Raw genomic sequence first — 19,763 nt, 5'->3', positions numbered from 1 at the left:
CATTCTCATTCTTCTTAGCCATCGAGGATGGTTTGTTTCCCCGTATAGAAAAGGGAACGGGCAAGTAGATGGGTGGCATTCTTCATGGAGGAAATAATAACATACATTTCTCAGAAGGGATGAAAAGGTGGGATCCAGGGAGGAGCCTGTGCCCCCTTGTTCACTGGGAAGCCCCTGGTATGACTGTCCACTGGGGAACCACAGTCCCATCTGAATAGCCTTGGTTGGCTGTTTCTAGAAGTGACCTTGACCCTGTGTGCTGTTGGTGCTTTCTTGTGTTAAACCACTCTTCTAAGGGGTCCTGGGTCAATATTTAATAACACATTTACTGGGTACCTACTGTGTGGATGCAGGACACAGCCCCAGGCAGTGTGGAAAACCTCTGTGTGACATGGGAAAGCACTCAGGGGTGCTTCTGTCTTCCTGTCTGTGACTTCCAGAACAATTCATGTGTACCATGGAAAGCTGAGCCACAGTCACGCTACCGTTAACTTGGTCACCTCCATTTCTTCAATCTCCAGGGGGATAACTAGATTTATCAGACCTTTAAGGTCAGGAAGTGTATTCTACCCCTCTTTTTATCTCCATGGTTTAGCCCAGAACCTGGTGCAGAAGCTATCAGTAAAGCAGAGGAGGGAATTCTGGATGCGTGAGATATGGGGTGGGTGAAACAAGCTGTAGAGGAAAAGACAGCAGTGGCACCCAGGCATCCCTTAGGACTTAAAGATAACCCTTATTTATAGCCTCTAAAAAACAAGCTCAAGAGACAGGCTTTGGCTTAAGCAGATGTTGATAATCAGTAGACATGTAAGGCGAGGCTCAAGCCTACTCCCCAAACCCACTTAACTCCTAACACTGCTCTTCCTCTACAGATGACCTAACCGCTTCTTTCAGCTCCTGGCTGGCCCCTCGTGGAAATCCCTTGTTCCGCAGCTCCGAGTAGAAGTCGACTCCTTCAGAGACAGAGTGGATGGGCTGATTATGATACTGGTGGTAGCCGGTCATAGGACCCACGGTGGGGGCTGCACGTGACAGCCGCCGAGGGAAACACTGGTGGTGATGCGGTAGGCAGTTCGGGTTTTCCTTGAAGCCCTTACTATGCTTGCACTTGAACTCCAGCACCATCCTGGTGTACATATTGAAGGTGGTGACTGCCGACGCCATGCAGCAGGTGAAGGAAAGCCAGGCCATGCTAGGGACAAACGACACAAAGTCAGAATAGGACTCTCTTGAGAGAAAAATGTCATGACCTCTTCCTACTAGTTGACTAGCCTAATGCCTTGTAGGGACTTAGGGACTTTCCACCATGTTTCAGGTAAAGAACTGTGAGGAGAAAACTTACTGCTTTCTAAAAAGAGAATGACTCATGTAGTCCTAATATCAGACAAGAAGCTTAATGGATTTGTTTTCATTGAACTGATGAGTTGGTGCCGCGCCCTTTTCTATCTGATGTGCCGTGTGTGTGTGTGTGTGTGTGTGTGTGTGTGTGTCTGTGTGTATTTGGATTCCTATTTCCCAAGCTGCACTGACCCTTATAAAATCTCTAAGATGCCCCACGCCTGTAGCTCTGCTGTATGCAGTGGATATAACCTGTATGCCCTCCGTCTCCCACCCCAACACATAAACACACACACACACACACACACACCCTGCCAAAGGTGTCCCCCCACTCAGATGCTAGGAGGAATCATCCCTCTTTATCTTCCTTTGTTTTGAACATAGCAGTCTTAGGGTCAGGGTCCACAAAGTTGAGCCTCTGAGAGTCATTCAGGAAAACATTTACTGCAAATTAGGAGGTATTATATTGGTTGTACCAGTGGAATTTGCTTCATATGAAAACTGTGGTTTTGGCTTAAGGGAGTTCATAATGGGTGGACAGGAGCTGGAGATTAGGAGAATCTCGATGGATTCAAGAAAGTAAAAGCAGACACTAGAGAACCATATTAAACACATTCTGGAAAACTTGGAAAGTCGGATCCCTAAGTCTCCCTGTGGTTCTGGGAAGCTCAGGAAACAGGCAGTTTTGAGAGGTTAGGGGGGATTCCATGAGGACAAGTGATGCTTAAAGCCAGGCCGCATGCAAGCACTGTGTGTTCCTATCTGCTGCCTCTGACAAAGGCAGTAGGTTCAGTCTGCGATGCTTCTGGGAGTTGATTGATGGGTGTTGCCTAGCCTGAGCTCTATAGCTGTAACACCAAGAACAGCCTGAAGACAGTCAACAGGTGAGAAATGCTGGATCTGGGAACTGCACTGAGCTGATGCCCTGGCTGGTGGGGTAGACCCAAGACTCCCAAATCAATAGCACAAGATTGTACCACGGGAAAGTGGATAGGACCTCGCAGCAGATGTGCAGGCTTCCTTCTCTGAATGGAAACTTGAGCCCATCACTGTGTCTTTTCAGTGCGCTCAGAGTACTTAGCACTTATCTCAGGCAGTAAATATCAGTACAGGCTGGCAAGTTGCCGTGAGTAAAGAGTGCTCCTTGAGGGAGAAAGTAAAGAGCTCTCAAAGATAATGTTTAATTTGAATGTGTTGCGTTGTGATGGTTGCTGTGGCTCTTTTTAAGAGAAATCTAAAATGACCCCGTAGTTCTTTAAGGGTTGGAGAATGACTGTGGTAGTGAAGTTTTATTTCCAACACAGTTGGGTAGAATAAGCACAGATACAGGAGGAAGTGAAGAGAGGAGCAAGCCAGTGACAGAGAAGGCAGTTCAATCCAAATTTCAATGTCCTCCAATTCCAAATGTCCTCCAATACCTTGAATTATGTTTAAAAAATACAGCACATTTCCATAAGGCCTACAAAATCAGCCTTGTTTCCCCGGGATGACATATATACCAGATGAAGAGCCAACTGCCACAGCTGAGGAGCAGGAAAACTGGACAAAACAACATCCTCCCAAGACAAACCCGAGGAATCCTCCCTGTACCCTCTCAGAAGGCAGGGAAGAATGGATGTGTCCTGATGATGCAGTCCTGTGTGTGGTTGACAGACTCCTGGGATGTGGGATGAGGAGAAGGCAGGGCGACACCTAATAAGCATCTAGCTGAGGGTAGAAAATCTTATGAAGGTTGGCTGGACAAGGGCTACAGAGGTTCAGGAGATGGCAGCACTTACTAGAAGGCCCAGCCGTAATTCCAAACATGTGGTCTCCAGTCTTCTGGACCCAAGTTGGCAGTTGCCTGGAAGACTTGTGAATACATCATGTGGGCCACCATTCCCAAGAGACCTAAGGAGGAAACAGGAACGTAGAGCCCTCAGAGAAAGGCTTTCATGCCATCTGTCAGGAGTATCCTTCTCCTTTTGCCGCCAGGCGCAGCCTCTGTTGGAGTGGCCCATTACCCTATGCCGCCACACTTCCCGAAGACTAATCCACAATGGGGGCTTCTCCTTAAATGCGCATATTTGTAATAGGTGACCCAGACTGTAGGCTGAGGGCTGTGGAAAACGTCTCTGAGTCAATGCTGCACCCAAGGTCACTGCACCCCACCCCTACTCCTTCCTACCCAAACCCCAGTGTTGGCTTAATTCTTCGTCTTATATATTCATCTCTCACTTGATCCAGTGGAGACTGGTCTGAAAAGCTGGGTTGTCACAGCTGAAAAGTAACAAACAATAGATTGTACATGTTGAGAAAGCTTGCACGTAAAGGAACCTAGAAGCAAATCATTTTATAAGGCACATGATGATCCGACATGCAGTTTCATGTGTCACTTCACTTTAAAATTAAAGATGCCAGGGCTGGGCATGGTGGCTCATGCCTGTAATTCCAGCACTTTGGGAGGCTGAGGCGGGCGGATCACGAGGTCAGAAGTTTCCAACCAGCCTGACCAACATGGTGAAACCCCGTCTCTATTAAAAATACAAAAATTAGCTGGGTGTGGTGGCGCATGCCTGTATTCCCAGCTACTCGGGAGGCTGAGGTAGGAGAATAGCTTGAACCCGGGAGGCGGAGGTTGCGGTGAACCGAGATTGCACCATTACACTCCAGCCTGGGCAACAAGAGCGAAACTCCATCTCAAAAAAAAAAAAGAAAAAATTAAAGATGCCTACTTATTCTCCATTCTTTATATTGCCTTTGGGCTCCTTCTGGGCAAAGACTCATGCCCTCCAGCCAGGGTTTCAGAGGAACTCACCTGACAGGACAGAGGAAACAGCAGCAAAGGCGCTCAGTTTGAGCCCACAGGCAGGGTTCCCAGTGAGTAGCAAGTCTGTTAGTAGCAGGAGGAAGCTGATGAATTGAAGTCCGATGTAGGTGATCTGCGTTCCCAGGGACAACCAAAGGATTTCTGCCAGAAACCAGAGGAAGAGGAATGCTCACCCTGACGCTTAAAAACCTGAACAAGTTGGAGCATAGGATGTCTAGTAGGAGTTAAGGTCCGAGAAGGGGAAAATGAGGCACAGCGGAAAGCAGTGAGGAACATTACTTCATTCCAGCTCTTTAACGTCGCTCACAGCTCCCACTCCATAACCAATATGTACTCAAGTACAGCTCAGTATATACTGACTGTAAATACTGTTAGGGAGATTTGAGAAGAAGGCATCGCATTTTCATAAATCCTGCAGGGATATAGTGTTACGCTATTTTGTCTCTCTTTTTCCTCATTTAATTTTGGGATGGTTTCCTCCCTCCCTCCCTTCGTCACTCCTTTCCTGTCATTTTACAATCATCATCATCATCATTGGAGGAAAAGGGGAAAAACCTAAGCCTTCCTACATGGTTACTTGGCAGCAGGAGTAGGTTAGCGCTGTCAGTGGCTTTCTGTTTGTGAATCTTATTTATCCCTGCTGTTCCGTTTTTGCCTCCCTGCATATAAATGAAAGTCAGCTCAAAGAGGAGTTTGTGTCACCCTGTGGGGCTCAGAAGAGAAAAGCGGAAGATCACAGTGCAGTTTAGATCCAGAGAGGCCCAAGTCTATGGTAACTACTGTAAATTCCTTATCAGACACATACTTGCCACAAAGCCCCAAGGGAGGGTAGGGGAGGGAAGCCTTCTCCATCAACTGCTTCCCTCCAAATCGGAGAGTGGGGTGACATGGGCCTTGCAACGTGGCAAATTCCAGTAGTCCTTTCTCACCTCTCTCGGTTGGTGGTGTGAGTTCAATGAAGCTTCGGCACCTCTCCCCTGAAACATATGGGGTACAACATCATGGAGCTGCTCCCTGGTATGGTTGCAATAAAAGCCTTCCCCACCCCATACCGGGCTCTGCTCCCTCTTCTCTGACAGCACCTGCCCTGCATAGAGCAGGAAAGCAGGACAGAATACCTGGGTGAATGAACGGCAAGCCAAGAGTCAGCCCAGGTTCATTTCTCTCTCTTCAGTCTCTGATAATGCAGAAGATGTTTCTGCATTATCAGAGGAGGAAGTGAAAACAGGAAATGTTCCCGTTTCCTGTGTCCAGAAGAGTTAATGTTCTTAGCGTAACTTTCGCTTAATACCTTCTGCTGCTGCTGTACCACTGGACGGAAGGGCTCTAAAGTATTTCCAGGACTGGGGATGGAGCAGTGCTAAGTGGTACAATAACAAATACAAATGTAAATACACACTTTTAAAACACTCCTCTTCCATCTCCCTTTTAGTTCAAATAGGGAGAAGTGGCAGATAACAAATTGTTCCTAATTCTGCACATTAGAGAAACTTCGGTACCAGGTGCTTTCCCCCCAGGCCACAGAGTCACCTTTCCGTACTCTGGGCAGGGAAGAAGTATTTTTAGCTCATTCCTGCAAACCTGAGGAACACACATGGACCAGCACCTGCTTGCTTTGCTGGTGAGCACTGATGGGCAGGAGACCCGGCAGATCTGGGTCTAGCCAGCCATGATCTAGTTACCACCCTGGCTGCCTTCATTTCCCCTACTTTTAAATGGTAGCAGTAATACGTAGAATGAGAAAACACTTTCGGGCCAGGAAGAGGCTGTAAAGATGATCTACAGTGATGCTTTCATCGCATAAATGAGCAAATCAAGGCTGAAAGAAACGAAGTTCTTTGTATGAGGTCACAGTTGAGCAGAGCTAGGCCTTTCCTACAATATTCCTGTCCCTTCGTTTTGTTTTTAAACAGCAATTCTAGCTCACTAGACTGGAAAGTCTCATCATGGGAAAGGTCTAAATGAAATTTTTAAGGTTAATTCTATTTTTTTTTTTTTTGAGATGGACTCTCACTTTGTCACGCAGGCTGGAATGCAGTGGTGGGATCTTGGCTCACTGTAACCTCTACCTCCTGGGTTCAAGCAATTCTCCTGCCTCAGCCTCCTGAGTAGCTGGGATTACAGGTGCACACCACCACACCCGGCTGATTGTATTTTTAGTAGAGATGGGGTTTCAACCCTGTTAGCCAGGATGGTCTCGATCTCTTGACCTTGTGATTTGCCCACCTCAGCCTCCCAAAGTGCTGGGATTACAGGCGTGAGCTACAGCGCCTGGCTGGTTAATGCTATTTTTGACATGCTGTTTTGAACCAACAAGTCTACTAGAGAGGGAGGAAGTGAAAAGCCAGAAGACTTTCAACCTCATGAAAGGGCACTAGACAGAGGTGGAAGGTTCTGTGCTGGGAGGGGGGTGAGGCCCACTAGGGTGTGGCAGTGCTGCGCTTCCCAGGGCGGCCCCAGCTCCAAGTGGGCCTACATGGTTTCCATGCCTGCATTAGATCCCTTGCCCACCCTGACCCCATTGCTCTTCCATCCCAGAATGTAGGCTACCTGGTTCTTCCACAATTTCCTCACAGGATAACCACATGCCACTCCGGAAGCTCCGGAAGGAGAAGCGGTCATCCCCGGTCTCCCAGTTGTATTGTACCACCTCCTGGGTGGATGTGTTGGCGACATCTCCATCCAGGGACACTGGCATGTCAAAGCACTTGGCTGCCAGATCTTTCTCGCACAGGGGCTTGGGCACCTTCTGTGTTCCCACAAACCAGTAGTTGCTGAACAGGGATATTGTCGAGAAGCTGAGTGATAGCATGCTGAGGATGGCAGATAGGCGTGTCCGCTGGCTAGAGAAGGCCTTCGCGAGCTCCATCTGTAATAGACAAGCACAAGTGGAAAGGAGGGAGCTTGACTCAGAGCCGCCTCGGAGATGTGGCCATGCTTCCCTGCACTCCCTCGGCTCAAGCCATACTCCTCCAAGGCAGAAAACCCACCTCTGACAGTTTTCTCCAGGGGCCGCATGGGAGCCTGGCTTTAGGAGTGGTCTGGAGCAAGCACCTGGAGAGTCTCAGAAAACCAGACCCCAAAATGGGGGCCTCAGAAGCAGGTGTCTCTGACCTCCTGTCCTCCTGTCTCAGTCCCACTCTTTCGAGGCTAGCTACAGAAACAAGAATCTCTCTTCCTCAAGGTGGATCATAGAACCCAGAGCCCCCTTCCCCAGAGGCAGCCATAAAACCTAAAAATATGACTTGAACTTTCCCCTGCCTTTCTGTGTATAAATTGGCCCTAAATAAGTTATACGACTTGTTTGACTGTAGGTCAAAAGACTCCCATTCTAGAGAGGGTCCTGCACACTCAGAGAGGCCAAGAAGAATCTAGACAGACAGGCCTTGCTGGGTTTCCTCACTCAGTCTATTAACGCTATTAGATCTAATAATAATTAGATCTGTTATTAGATGCAGTGGCTCACACCTGTAATCCTAGTGCCGTAATCCCTTCTGGAGGTGGGAGGATCGCTTGAGTTCAGGAAGTCATGACTAGCCTGGGTATCATAGTAAGACCCTGTCTCCATGAAAAATAAAAAAATTAGCCAGGCATGGTGGTACCTGCCTGTAGTCCTAGCTACTTTTGAGGCTCAGGTGGAAGAATCACCTGAGCCCAGGAGGTCGAGGCTGCAGTGAGCCATGATCATGCCACTGCACTCCAGCCTGGACAACAGAGCTGCTTGTCTCTAAAAATATAAATAAAGATGAATTAAAATAACAGTGGAACATACCCTTTATGTCCAATCATATTTCTTTGTGACTGTCCATATTTTGTTGGACCTAAGCAAAAAAATGAAGACCCTGCATCTTTGGGTCTTCATTCTGAAGGCTCTCATGTCACATGAAACTACCATCAAATAAACCTGTATGTTTTTTCTCCTATTAATCGGCCTCTTGTTTGTGATTTTCAGTGAAACTTCAGAGGGCAAAGGGAAAGATTTCCCCTGGCCTAAGTTGAACCTGACACAGATCTAACTATAGAAAACAGTGATTTGCATAGATTGATGGGCCGCACGCTGGGCAGGATATGCAGCAATATACAAAGTAGGATAAAGGCGATCCACCAGAGAGGACAAATTAGAATGAGGGGTGCAAAAGTCAGAATGAATTGGATGTGAACATGTTAACATCTTTCATTTCTCCCTCAAATGGTGAGACTGGAATCAACATAGCCTCTAGCTGACAAATCCTAGGGAGGATGTGTGTGTGTGTGTGTCCCTTTATGGTGAGTGCCATAATGACCCCACCAACAAGAGCAGGAGGATCATTCTGAGTAGCAGTGATGGATCTGCCAACCTATAGTTCTTGGACCAGCGGATTGAGCAAGAGCCAGTGAAGGCGGATTGCTGCAAATATTGACACTACTGCCGGCCAGGCTCTGTCTACTGAAGTCCTGCCCCTCTGAGGCTCACCCCAAGTCCCAGCTGCTTCAGGGAGGCCCCTAACCAGCACCTTCTGTGGGAAGTGAGGCTTGGACGGGCTTCAAGGACTCTGGTGTATTCCTTCTTAATGGTGCCCTTTTCAAGTTCATTTCTGGCCATGTCTTACTTTCATTCCAAGATTTCAAGCCACCATTAGGTAGCAAAGTGTCTTCGTGATTTTTATCTTTCCCAGAGCAACACATTAGCCACTCAGTACTAAATTGCTCAGTAAATTGAGAATGTTCTGAATAAGCATCAGATAGCAATAATCTCAGAGGTTTGGAAACAATAGTTTATATAAGCTTTTGACTTTATATAAAAATGTATAGTTAATATAGAAATATACATATATAAACACATAATTATATAATTAGTTGACAAGGCAGTTGATAACTTCTGGAAGAGTTTTGCATAAAGTCTAAACTTCGTAAAAGTGTAGAAAGAAGAATCGGGGTCATTCCACAGGTCCTTTGTGATAATCGTTTTTGGCTTTGTCTCCACTGACAGGTAGTAGTGGAGCACTGACTTGCTGAGGCACTTGCTTTTATAGCAAAGTGAGTTACTGCTGTCCTCTTCCCTGCATTACAGATTCCTCTGAACGGTGTCATAGCAATGAATATTAAACTGAAAACCTCCGGGGGAAGCAGATGGATGCTTTGGGGCCTGGAGGATTAAAGAGGGCAGAACCTCTTGGAGAGGAGATGGGACTTATGGTTCTGGGAGAGGTAGCCTTATGGTTCTGGGCCCATAAATCGGGCCTAGCTTCCAACCACTGCCAAAGAGATATCAGAATTTCAAATGTGAGATGGCTGTGTGGTGTCCGTGTAGGCTGGACACCAGATACAGTGTCCACACAGCCATGGGTAGGGTGTCGGCAGCCAAGCCCTTGGTTGGTGGAGAGGAACCTGGAGGGCGGTGTCTTCCAGCCTGGTGTATAAGTGCCTGCCTCACAATGGGGACACGGGGGAGGCTGCCGAAAGAACTGAGGTCCTGGGTGGCTCTGGCTGGAGCCCCTACTCTCTAAGTCATTTTCAGCCTAAGAGAAGAGGGCAGGCAAAAATATGACCAGTGTTAGACTGCCAACTTCGTTGAGTGCTGGCTTGGAGCCAGATTTAATTTGACTTAGAAAAGTAATTTGGCAAGTCTCTCACTTTGTGTTAGAGCAGTTTATGCAGTTACATTAACGCACACTGAACAGAAAAGAAGCCCATGCTTAGTTGCTGACAGACGCTTCTTAAAGTAAACCTTCTTGAGCTTTCCAGGGGATCCTTCATATCAGAATTAATCAGGCTTAAATCTGCTTAGCTAAAGAGCCATAAATAAAACCATAGCTAAATGGACAGGCCCATAAATTTCTCTCCCTTATCACCCCCAGCTTAATGTTTCTACATTTAACAGAGAACTTTACCTTAGAAATACAACAGTTTGTTCTTCAGAGATTCCAAGGACTATGACAGTGCATATTTCAAACAAAGTGTATATTATTTATGGTAATAAGAAACACACAAAGATCATATATATATAAAACAACCGATATGCAAAACGTGATAAAGACAACTCCTGGAAAGCAATCTGCTAATGTGATTTTACTTTTAAAAGCACTTAATGAATTAACTGTCAAGAATTGTCAGTTTTTGCAAGACTCTGGGTGACCTTGACGAAGGACAAAAATTCTGCAGCATCTGGAAGGAGGAAAGATTTTCTGTGGCCGGATACTGAAGTCGTATATTGCCCAGTTCCCCTTTCCTAAAATGTTTTCATCTTGGTTTTAGTTATGGAAATCCTATTGGTGTTAGTCATCATACTGTGAGTCATCCTTTCTAATAATTCTTACATTGCTTGAATAAGAAATGGACTTCCAGGTAAAACATCTTCACTAATCATTCTGTGTAAAGACCGACGGAAAGACTTAGGCCATTCTAACTTTTGTAACCTCAGCGTTCATTTTTCAACAACTATTTTCAGTCTGGTTTGGAGATTTGCCTACTGTCATATCAGATTTTAACTCCACATTCAATCCACTTCAAGTCATATATATTTGCAAGTTATTCTCTGCGTTATTCAGAAATAAGAATAATGAACCCCATACCAAGGTACACCCACTTTGTGGCACCAAGGTGACAACTAATTTATGGAAGAGGCCATTTGAAGAATAAAAAAGAGCTTAGACTGAAGCTCAAAGAGGTTCCTTCCAGAAGGAGTGTCCGCCAGGGAGAGACACAAGAACCTCATTCAATAATCATCTTCTTGATATCGAATGATAATCTCACTTGAGACTTTCCAAGAATTATCTTCAACACCTGTAGCACCTTGCCCTTTGTCACATACATTACTCCTTTCCCCAAACGTGCCTTTTCCTGCTAGGATCCAGATACCTCTTGAAGTGGAAGAACAAATCTAATTTTGCAGTGGTTTCCATAAAGTGATCCTGAAGAAGTAATGGCCATAAGAACAACTCTATCTCTGTGTATGCGACGGATCCCATGCCAAGGTAACTCTTTACTCTCTAGTAAGGGGACAGAGTGGTTTCTCTAACACTCAGGGCCTTAGGTCATTAGGAAGTGCGTAGGCACCAATGTATCATCAGTGACACTTCCATCAACATATGGAAGTGTAACCCAGAGTAACCCAGAATTAGCACAGGCTAGGAAGGACAACAGATCGATGAGGCAGGCGCACTTCTTAAAAGACCCAGGTACAAAATAGCTGTAGACTGCATCTCTTGAGCAATAAGAGGGGAAGCCGGTTACCTTGGCTGTGGTCAGCGTCTTGCAGGTTGTCTGGAAGAACCGAAGGATGCCATCTGCACTCCAAGTCCCTTTGGTTTACTGTTGCAAGAATGCAAACTGTCTTCCCACCCTCCTCCCTCTCCCCCCACCCTCCTCCCTCTCCTCCCACCCCCGCCCCTTCTATCTCATATTCTTTGGAGTGCTCATGATTAAATGCTGCCTTACAGGGAACATGGCCATTTAATAATTGACAAGGCAATCAGAGCCCAGCTGTTCTGGGAGATTACAGCAGAGAGCTTGCCAATGGGGATCTGGGATTAAGCACAAAGAACCAAGGACCTGCAATTTGCAGGGGAAAATTTAAAAAGTAAATGATGGTTTAGTTTCCACTGCCTGCCATTCCTTAGGTGGCTGGTGTGAATGGACTGGGCTTGAATATATGGCAGACATGAAGATATGGTGGGTCACCATTACTGCAGAAGTTTACATTCTCCTGATGGCGGGTTTTCATCCCTTTGAAGAAACTCTGATCTCTGCAATGTCAGGCCCTCATGGAACCTGTACAGGAAATAGCTTCCTTGTTCCATGGGTTGTCTCCACCTTCCAGCTAGAACATTCGAATAAGGACTATTAAGTACCTCGCTCTACACATGGAACGCTGAGTGAGGGAGAGTGTTGGCTGGGGATGGGCTGAGGATGCAGATAAAATAGGATTGGAGAGAAAGGAAATCCAGGATCAGGAATGCCATGACTATTTACCATTCCTCTCCCACCCTTCAGGCAAAGAAATGAAAATATTTTATATTTCAAAAAAGAATTTCTAAAACGTTGAAAAAGTAATCTGATAAATCAGTAAGGGGTCGTTTATATATCTTCTTGCCACCTGTCAACCAGAAATACAAGTTGTTCTTTCTTTCCTCAAAATTGTACAAATAGCTGGATGTGGTGGCTCATGCCTGTAATCCCAGCACTTTGGGAGGCCGAGACGGGTGGATCACGAGGTCAAGAGATTGGGACCATCCTGGTCACCATGGTGAAACCCCGTCTCTACTAAAAATACAAAAAATTAGCTGGGCATGGTGGTGCACGCCTGTAATCCCGGCTACTCGGGAGGCTGAGTCAGGAGAATTGCCTGAACCCAGGAGGCGGAGGTTGCGGTGAGCCGAGATGGTGCCATTGCACTCCAGCCTGGGTGACAAGAGCGAAACTCCGTCTCAAAAAAAAAAAAAAAAACCACAAAAAAATTAGCCAGGCATTGTGGCAGGTGCCTGTAATCCCATCTACTTGTGAGGCTGAGGCAGGAAAAATCGCTTGAAGCCAGGAGGCAGAGGTTGCAGTGAGTCAAGATCGCACCACTGCACTCCGGCCTGGGCCATGGAACGAGAATCTGTCTCAAAAAAAAAAAAAAAAAAAAAAAAAACTTGTGCAAATTAATGGGGACGCCAAGGTTGAGAGAGATTCTGCTGCTGCTTTTGATTCCTTAAACCCGGCATGGACTTTCATCCCCTGAGCCTTTGCTGATGCTCTTCCTTCTCCTGGAATGCCTTCAGTCTCTTTTTACCTGGTGAATTGCCTGCCTCTCATTGAAGTTAGTCTAAAAAGTCATCCATTCTTTGAAAATGTTTGTTTTCTCCCTTGACAGACAGTTTCCTCCTCGTGGTCCTTGTTACCCTGTACCTCTCTCACAACACTTAAAAAATATTCGGAAACAATTTTAGTAGAGACAGGGTCTCACTATGTTGTTCAGGCTGGTTTTGAACCCCTGGGCTGAAGCAATCCTCCCACCTTGGCCTCCCAAAGTGCTGGGATTACAGGTGTGAGCCACTGCACCCAACCTTCTCGCAACACTTTCTATATTCCATTATAACTACTGCATTTGTCTTAAATGTAACTTCCTCAAAGACCTCTCTTTCACTTTAGCGCAGCCGTTCTCAGTTCCGATGGAGTATCAGAACAATCTTTGGAAGTATGGAAAATATGCAAATTCCTGGACCCACCCTGAGATTTCACAGTAGTTCTGGGTGAGGCCCAGGAATTGGTCATTTCAGAAAGTTCTTAATATATACCCAGGGAATTCATGAAAAATGGCACCTGTTCCACTCATTTTGGGCTTACATTTAATAAAACCCTCTATATCCTGCCCGGCCCTTCCTCCCCTTCTTCCAGATTAGCCATGAGGTCATGTCTTTCCCGTTCTGTATTTGTGCAGTTCATTTAGGGAATCAAAGTCAGGTTCTTCTGAACTTCAGTGTTTGAATCAGACCACATTTAAGCCAAAGGACTTGCTTTGGGTCCTGCTCTTATTACCCGTAATGTCTGCTCTCCTTGGACTGATGTTAACAAGCAAATTTGATAAACATGTGCCATGTTTGGGTATATTTTCTGCATCCCCTGAACAACTCTTTATTGATTGTGACAGAACTCACTCTCCTTTGGGAGGAGAAGCCGGAATTTTTATTTTATTTTTTAACTGTTGCATTGGCTATTGGTTTCCTGGCCAATAGTTTCATCACAACGCTGGGTGGCGCTATCCCCTCATCATTTCCGCTTCCATCACGTGCTTCCCCTACCAGTCAGCAAAATGTGGGTGGAGGTGGCAGCTCCTCCCTGTAGGATCCTTTTCTTTGTATTCATTTGGCATCCTCCCTGCCTGCTAATCTACAGAATGCCGTGTGTCATCTTTATGGAATTCAAGGCTCTGGCTCAACTTTGGGGGCATCCAGCCACTCCCTAGAGGAGTCTGGTAGGATTGTTTCCTGTAGCACATTTTTTTAAATTTTTTTTTTTGGTGTGGCCAGTTCCAGCTTTCAGTGACTCAGTAGATCCTCAAATACTTCCCATGGGAAATACAACTCCACGGTATCAGAAAACACAGCCAATGTTACTTGATGAGTTTTGTGCACATTTTTCTTTACTGAATTGTATCTTCATTCTCTTTCCACCCCAGAACAGTGAATAATTATTTTCCCTTCTCTGTGCTTACACCCTTCAAATACTTGCAGACACTTCTCATGTCTCGCTTGAGTCACTGTTTGGCACTGCCTGATGTCTTCAGTTTTTATTGCCTCTGCTCATAAACCGCACCCCCTGTACCTTAATAGCCTGAAGTTCTCTTTTCCAGGGAAAAGGGGATGGGAGTGGCAGAGTCTTAAGTGTGTTATATGAGGAGGCCCAGGGATGGATTTAGAGTGAAGCTAATGAAACTTCAGCTTCCATGTCCCCTACTCACTCCACCCCTTCTCAAACCTTGTAACCTAATTTGTACGTGCAACTGTGTACTCTTTTTCTTAGAGAGGGCCTCCAAAATTATATTATTTTAGGCCTCCACAAAGCCTGGACCCACCCCTTGGGAAGCTGTGCATTTTGGGTGTGTGCTTGGCTGCCTGGCTGCTGGATGTGACCAGTCTTGATCACCCCTTCCCCAAGGGCCCTGGGCCACAACGTCTAATTTCCTCTTTTTTGACAAATCATGAGTTTCTCTGCCTGGCCACAAACATCAGAGCCCAGCATCCCACTCACTTCCTTTCATTGTAATTTGGGCATGTTAATATTTTTTTCTTCCCTTTCCTCTCTTAGAACAGAAGAAGTAATTGCTAGTCAATGCGACAGAAATATAATTAGGTTCGGCTCAGAAGCTCATGACTCAGCACAGACAAGAAGATTCCACATCTAAAAACAGTATTTAGCTCTGGTATGTTGGGCTGTGATCTTTTCAAGATGACCTCCGCAGGAATATGTAGGCACCTCACCATTATGACACCACAGGGCCAATGGTGGGGATTGACCTATATTTGCTAAGGTCCCCAGTCACTGTTCCTACTCGACAAAACCACATTTATTAGGGTGTGCATCAAGGGAAAACAGTGGTTTTGGGGCATCCACACATACTTTGTAAATGGGAATGCAGTTTATGGTTTTGTGAATACACAGCAGTTTAGAGGTGATTAAAATGATAGGTGAATGCTCAGCTGGAGAGCAGGTTATACACCACGCCACTTCCCTAATGCCGAGGCCTGGGGCTAAGGGATCCGGTGTTTTATGTTTTCTTCCCGTCATTCATCCTGGCATCTTCCAGGAAAGGTTTATTTGCCCTGACTGGCAGGAGTATCTCTGTCCTCCCAGGAGTCAGATTTCCAACCCATGAGTGATTAGCTCCTTTCTGTTACTCAGTAGAGAAAGGGCTGGAGTGAAGCGTAAATGTCTCGGCTATCACGGATCTGATGACCATGCCCCTGTTCTCTGCTCCTCCGCGTCTAGCATGTGCCTCTCTCGTGTAACTCATCACATGGCTTACGTGTCTGTTATGTTCATTTGACTTTAAGTTGCTTGATGTAGTAGCAGCTATGTTTTATTCATTGTTGATCCTCAGAACCTCGCAGTGTTTTAACGCCTATGAATGAATGAATGAAGTGTGTAATGCAAACAAGGCTCATGGATACAATTAGGAATCCTGAGTGAAGATGGGAATAAAGAAGTGTGTCCAAACAGCCTTCTGTTGCTAAAGGAAACAGGATGCTTCCCGATTCACATATGTAAGAGCAGTGAGAAGCTACAAAGGAAGCCCATGGGTCCACAGACACACCCTAAGCCTTTCTACACAGATGCACCCAGAGTTTCATCAAACAGATTCTCTGCCAATCCATTTCCTCTCACCTGTGGAAACATTCCTGCTTTTCAATGAGCAAACCCCAGAAAACAGTGATGATCTCATGCAAGAGTATTTTCTTTAGTGCACAGAGATCAGGGGACAAACACATTGCTCAAACACCAGTGACAGATTGGAAATGTTATGTCCTTTTCCAAGCTGGGTGGTGCCCTACAGATTAGATGCCATTTTGGATGATGTATCTCTAACCTTCTGAGCTTTTGCTGCTCTAACGGCAATGTTTACATCAATGCTTGACCTTTGACCCCTTCAGTGATGAAGGCAAAGAAGGTCTTCACACAGGACACTTTCACATTTGTTTCCCAGCCCAGAAGGGAAGAGTAATGCCACCAAAATGCCCGTACTTAGTGTCCAAAATGACTACAGCACTGTAGGACACGTAGTTCCGGGATTTATCCTCAACTGTAACCAGGCCTAAGGGGCCACATCATCTCAAATGCTCGCACAGCCAAATGGCTCCAGTCTTCCTAACATAGGTCCCGAGTTCCGGGAATACTTCCACTTCCATTCGGTGGGAAGGACCCTAGAAAAGCATCTCGGGGCCTCGTTCTCGTCTTTCCCTTTCCGCTTTTTAATGGAATTGTTTGAGGACTTTTGCTAATGCAGTCATTTCCAGGAGAGGAAGCCGCCTTTCTTCCAGGCCCCAAGCAGCTGGGGTGAATCAGAGGGGCAGCCACATCTGCACATCCTGTGGGGCAATCGCTCCTGCGCGGGTGACAGCGCCCGCGGGTCGGTTGGGGCCGGGGGCTCTTGGGGACCGCGGGCGAGGCGGGACGTAACGGGTGGGGCCTCTAGGGGATGCCTGGGCCGCGTCATCTCCACTTCCGAGCGCTCCCCCTTTGTCTCCAACCCCGATGAGTAACGCGCCTCCTCCCGTTTACTACGGCGCCCGGTCGCCTAGCAACGGGGCGCGTTGCCACGGCAACTGGCGGGGCGTGTTTGGCATTGTTTGCGAGGCCCCGCCCCGCGGCCGCTAACACCTCGGGTTTCCTGACCGGGTGGGGCTGGGGATCTGGGCTGTTTCTTCCTCTGGGTCTTCCTGCGTCGGCTGAGAACCGTGTCCCCGGGGCCCTCCCAGAGAGCAGGGACGGCCAGGGCAGCCCGGGGGACCTGGCGAGCCGCGGAGGGCGCGGCTATGTGTGCCCGGGAGCTGGGCCGGGGCGCTAGGACACCCGAGGCGGTGGCGCGGCCCCTTTGCGGCCTGGTGAGGCTGGGAGAGAGGGCAGGAGAGACGGGGTCGTCGGAGGGAAGGATTCCTCACACCCAGGCCGGTGGGCCAGAGCTCGGGATGTGGCGGGCTGCTGAGAGTCCAAAGTCAGGCATTTCCCTGCCCTTGCTTCCCAAAGCTACGGGTCCCAGGCTCCCGTGCTAAGGACGGGGATGTAGGACCCGAGGGGCGGGACTGCGCCACTCAGACCCCTTAGCAGATCCCAGTTCTGTTTACGACTCTAGGAACGACTGCACTGAGGATTTTGGCCACGTTACCTTCCCGCAGGGTTAAATTTAGCCCCGGGGCAAATGAAGGCCAGGAGCTGTCTTCAGTTCTGTGAAAATAAAAGAGGTAGAGGAAGAGTGCCTCTAAGAGGAAACGAAGGGGAGGGAACCTGTGCTACCAGCAGACACTTTGCTAGACTCTTCACAGGCATCTTCCTTAACCTCACGACTAGCCTGAAAGGGACGTGGCATCTCCAGTTTACAAGTGAGGGTTCCGACTGGGAGGGTTTGACTTGCTCAAGGCCACAAAACAAGTAAATAGTAGAGTCACCATTGGCAACCTTCTAGGACTGCTGCCTGACTCATCACAGGGCTGCCACTCAGTACAAGCCAGGGCACAGTCACCTTTAACAAAATGTACAGATTGCAGGCCAGATTATGGGACCTCCTGCAGAATGAGACAATGGGTTGAGTGTGCTTTATAGTTCTCAGGTACAAATTGGCAACCAGACTCTCCCATATTCCCTCTGTGCCTCTCCTAGAAAACCACTGATAAAGAACAATAATAAAATTAATTCTAAGCCATGACTGGCTTTTTCTGCCATGTTCACATCCACTTCTTTATCATCTATTCACTTTGGGCTGCTTCTGATTTAGGGAGGCTGCCTGAGCCCACACTTTGATGGCTCTTCAGAACCACCAGCTCAGCTCTGCAGTCACAGATGTGCCCCTTAATTTATCCTGTTCTTTCCTTTGAGATCCTAACTTCCAGCTGGTCAACAACACACCACATTGCTCCCTGTGTTGGAGTGTGTGAGTGTGTGTGTGAGAGTGTGTATGTGTGCAAATGTGTGTGAGTGTATGTGTGTGAATGTGTGTGTGAGTGTGTGTGTTGGAGTGTGTGTGAGTGTGTATGTGTGCAAATGTGTGTGTGAGTGTGTGTGAGTGTGTTGGAGTGTGTGTGTTGGAGTGTGTGTGTGTGTGTGTGTATGTGCTACTTTGCTGGCTAATCGCAAGCTTCATATTTCTCTCCTGAGAAAGGCAAAATATTTGAGAATGCACAGCATTTGTTTTTCTAAGTAACACTTAGAGCTGAAAGTTGGGCGGCTGGTCGTTTCAGGATGTAGGTCCACAACATCCTGAAAGGTAAGTCCTGTTTAGGTCCTAAACAAGCCACAACTTCTCTGCAGAGTGTGAGAGTCTTCCTGGGTCTAGAAGGGTCCCTGAAGACTCTCCTGGATTCTCTGAGACTAGGAAGAGCTCAACCTTGTGTTCTCTTTCCCAGTTCCAGATTAGAGCTGGCTTCCGGCAGGACCTTGGGGATGTCTCACTGTTCTCTGGCAGAAAACTTAATGTCTGCTCTTTCAGCTCACCGGGTGACCCACAGCTCTATCGTTGCCACCACTACTGGGCCTTTACTAGAGTCCAGATTTGGGCAACAGGAATATAAATTGACTAAAAATATAAAACGACTAAAAATCCAGATACCAGATATGGATGAAAAGAAAAAAAGAGAGGCATAGGGAGCCCGGGGAACAGAGAGGGAAAGGAAGATGATGAGGCAAGGGAAGAAGAAATGGAAGTTTTAATGAAAGAAGATGAAAAGGTAATAGGCCAAGGTATGGACCTTACCAGGTTTATCTATGAATGCTGGGCTGAGTAACACATTTTCATTCCATTTTGTAGAACCCTATAGTGCATTTCCAAGCTCCTTACTGTGACCATGAGAAATCTATGATATTGATAAGTTAGTGTAACCTGTATTACAAATCCAGCATTAAGGGTATGTGTATGAGATGTACAAGAGATCTCAAAATCAATGTACCTACCTCCTGGGTGAGGTAAACATTTTGAGTCAGTTGAGAGGGATCGCTCATTCACTTTTGCAGTGCAAAGGCAGAGAAGTTTCAGTTTCTCTTCTGTACCGTCTCAATCAGCTGGATAGAATGTTTCGCATGAGGATGAATCAGGCCCCTCTTGCCAGCAGAGGGGTAAGGTGGTGTGTGATGGATTGAGGAGGATGTCCTGAGGGCAGAATGCCAGCCAGGGAGGGGCCAGGTGACCCATGGGGTTTACTCTGTGATGTCACAATGGCAGGCAGGGGTCTTCTTGTGCTCCCTCAGCCTCCTCCTGCCCCTGGCCCCAGAAGGATTTGGGGGAGTGTCACGCTGGGTACCTGCCAATGGCTGGATGTCTTCTGAAGTCATCCAGATTGGTGCTTCTCTTACTGTGTGTAGGATTCACCAGGCAAACTTAGTCATGGGCAGATCCTGAAGGTCTGGGTGGGCTCTCACATGAGTCCAGCCAGACTACGTTGAGTTCTGA

The 19,763-nt window shown here is 47.0% G+C and overlaps 1 protein-coding gene across 6 annotated transcripts; it reads right to left on the bottom strand.

Moving 5' to 3' along the window:
• Window positions 1–66: 66 nt before the first annotated feature.
• On the bottom strand, window positions 67–19,492 carry GSG1 (germ cell associated 1). 6 transcript variants are annotated; one of them, NM_001270902.2, is given in 7 exon segments: window positions 67–1,192; window positions 3,117–3,228; window positions 4,136–4,288; window positions 5,077–5,124; window positions 5,439–5,507; window positions 6,698–7,016; window positions 19,268–19,492. In NM_001270902.2, coding segments are annotated over 7 exon segments (1,092 nt in total). In that variant the 5' UTR covers window positions 19,316–19,492; the 3' UTR covers window positions 67–849.
• Between the last annotated feature and the right edge of the window lie 271 nt (window positions 19,493–19,763).

Source organism: Callithrix jacchus, chromosome 9 (genome assembly GCF_049354715.1).
Source record: "Callithrix jacchus isolate 240 chromosome 9, calJac240_pri, whole genome shotgun sequence".
In the NCBI taxonomy this organism is placed as follows: domain Eukaryota; kingdom Metazoa; phylum Chordata; class Mammalia; order Primates; family Cebidae; genus Callithrix; species Callithrix jacchus.
The sequence above is the reverse complement of the archived record's forward strand: the minus strand, read 5'-3'. Positions and strand labels throughout refer to the sequence as shown.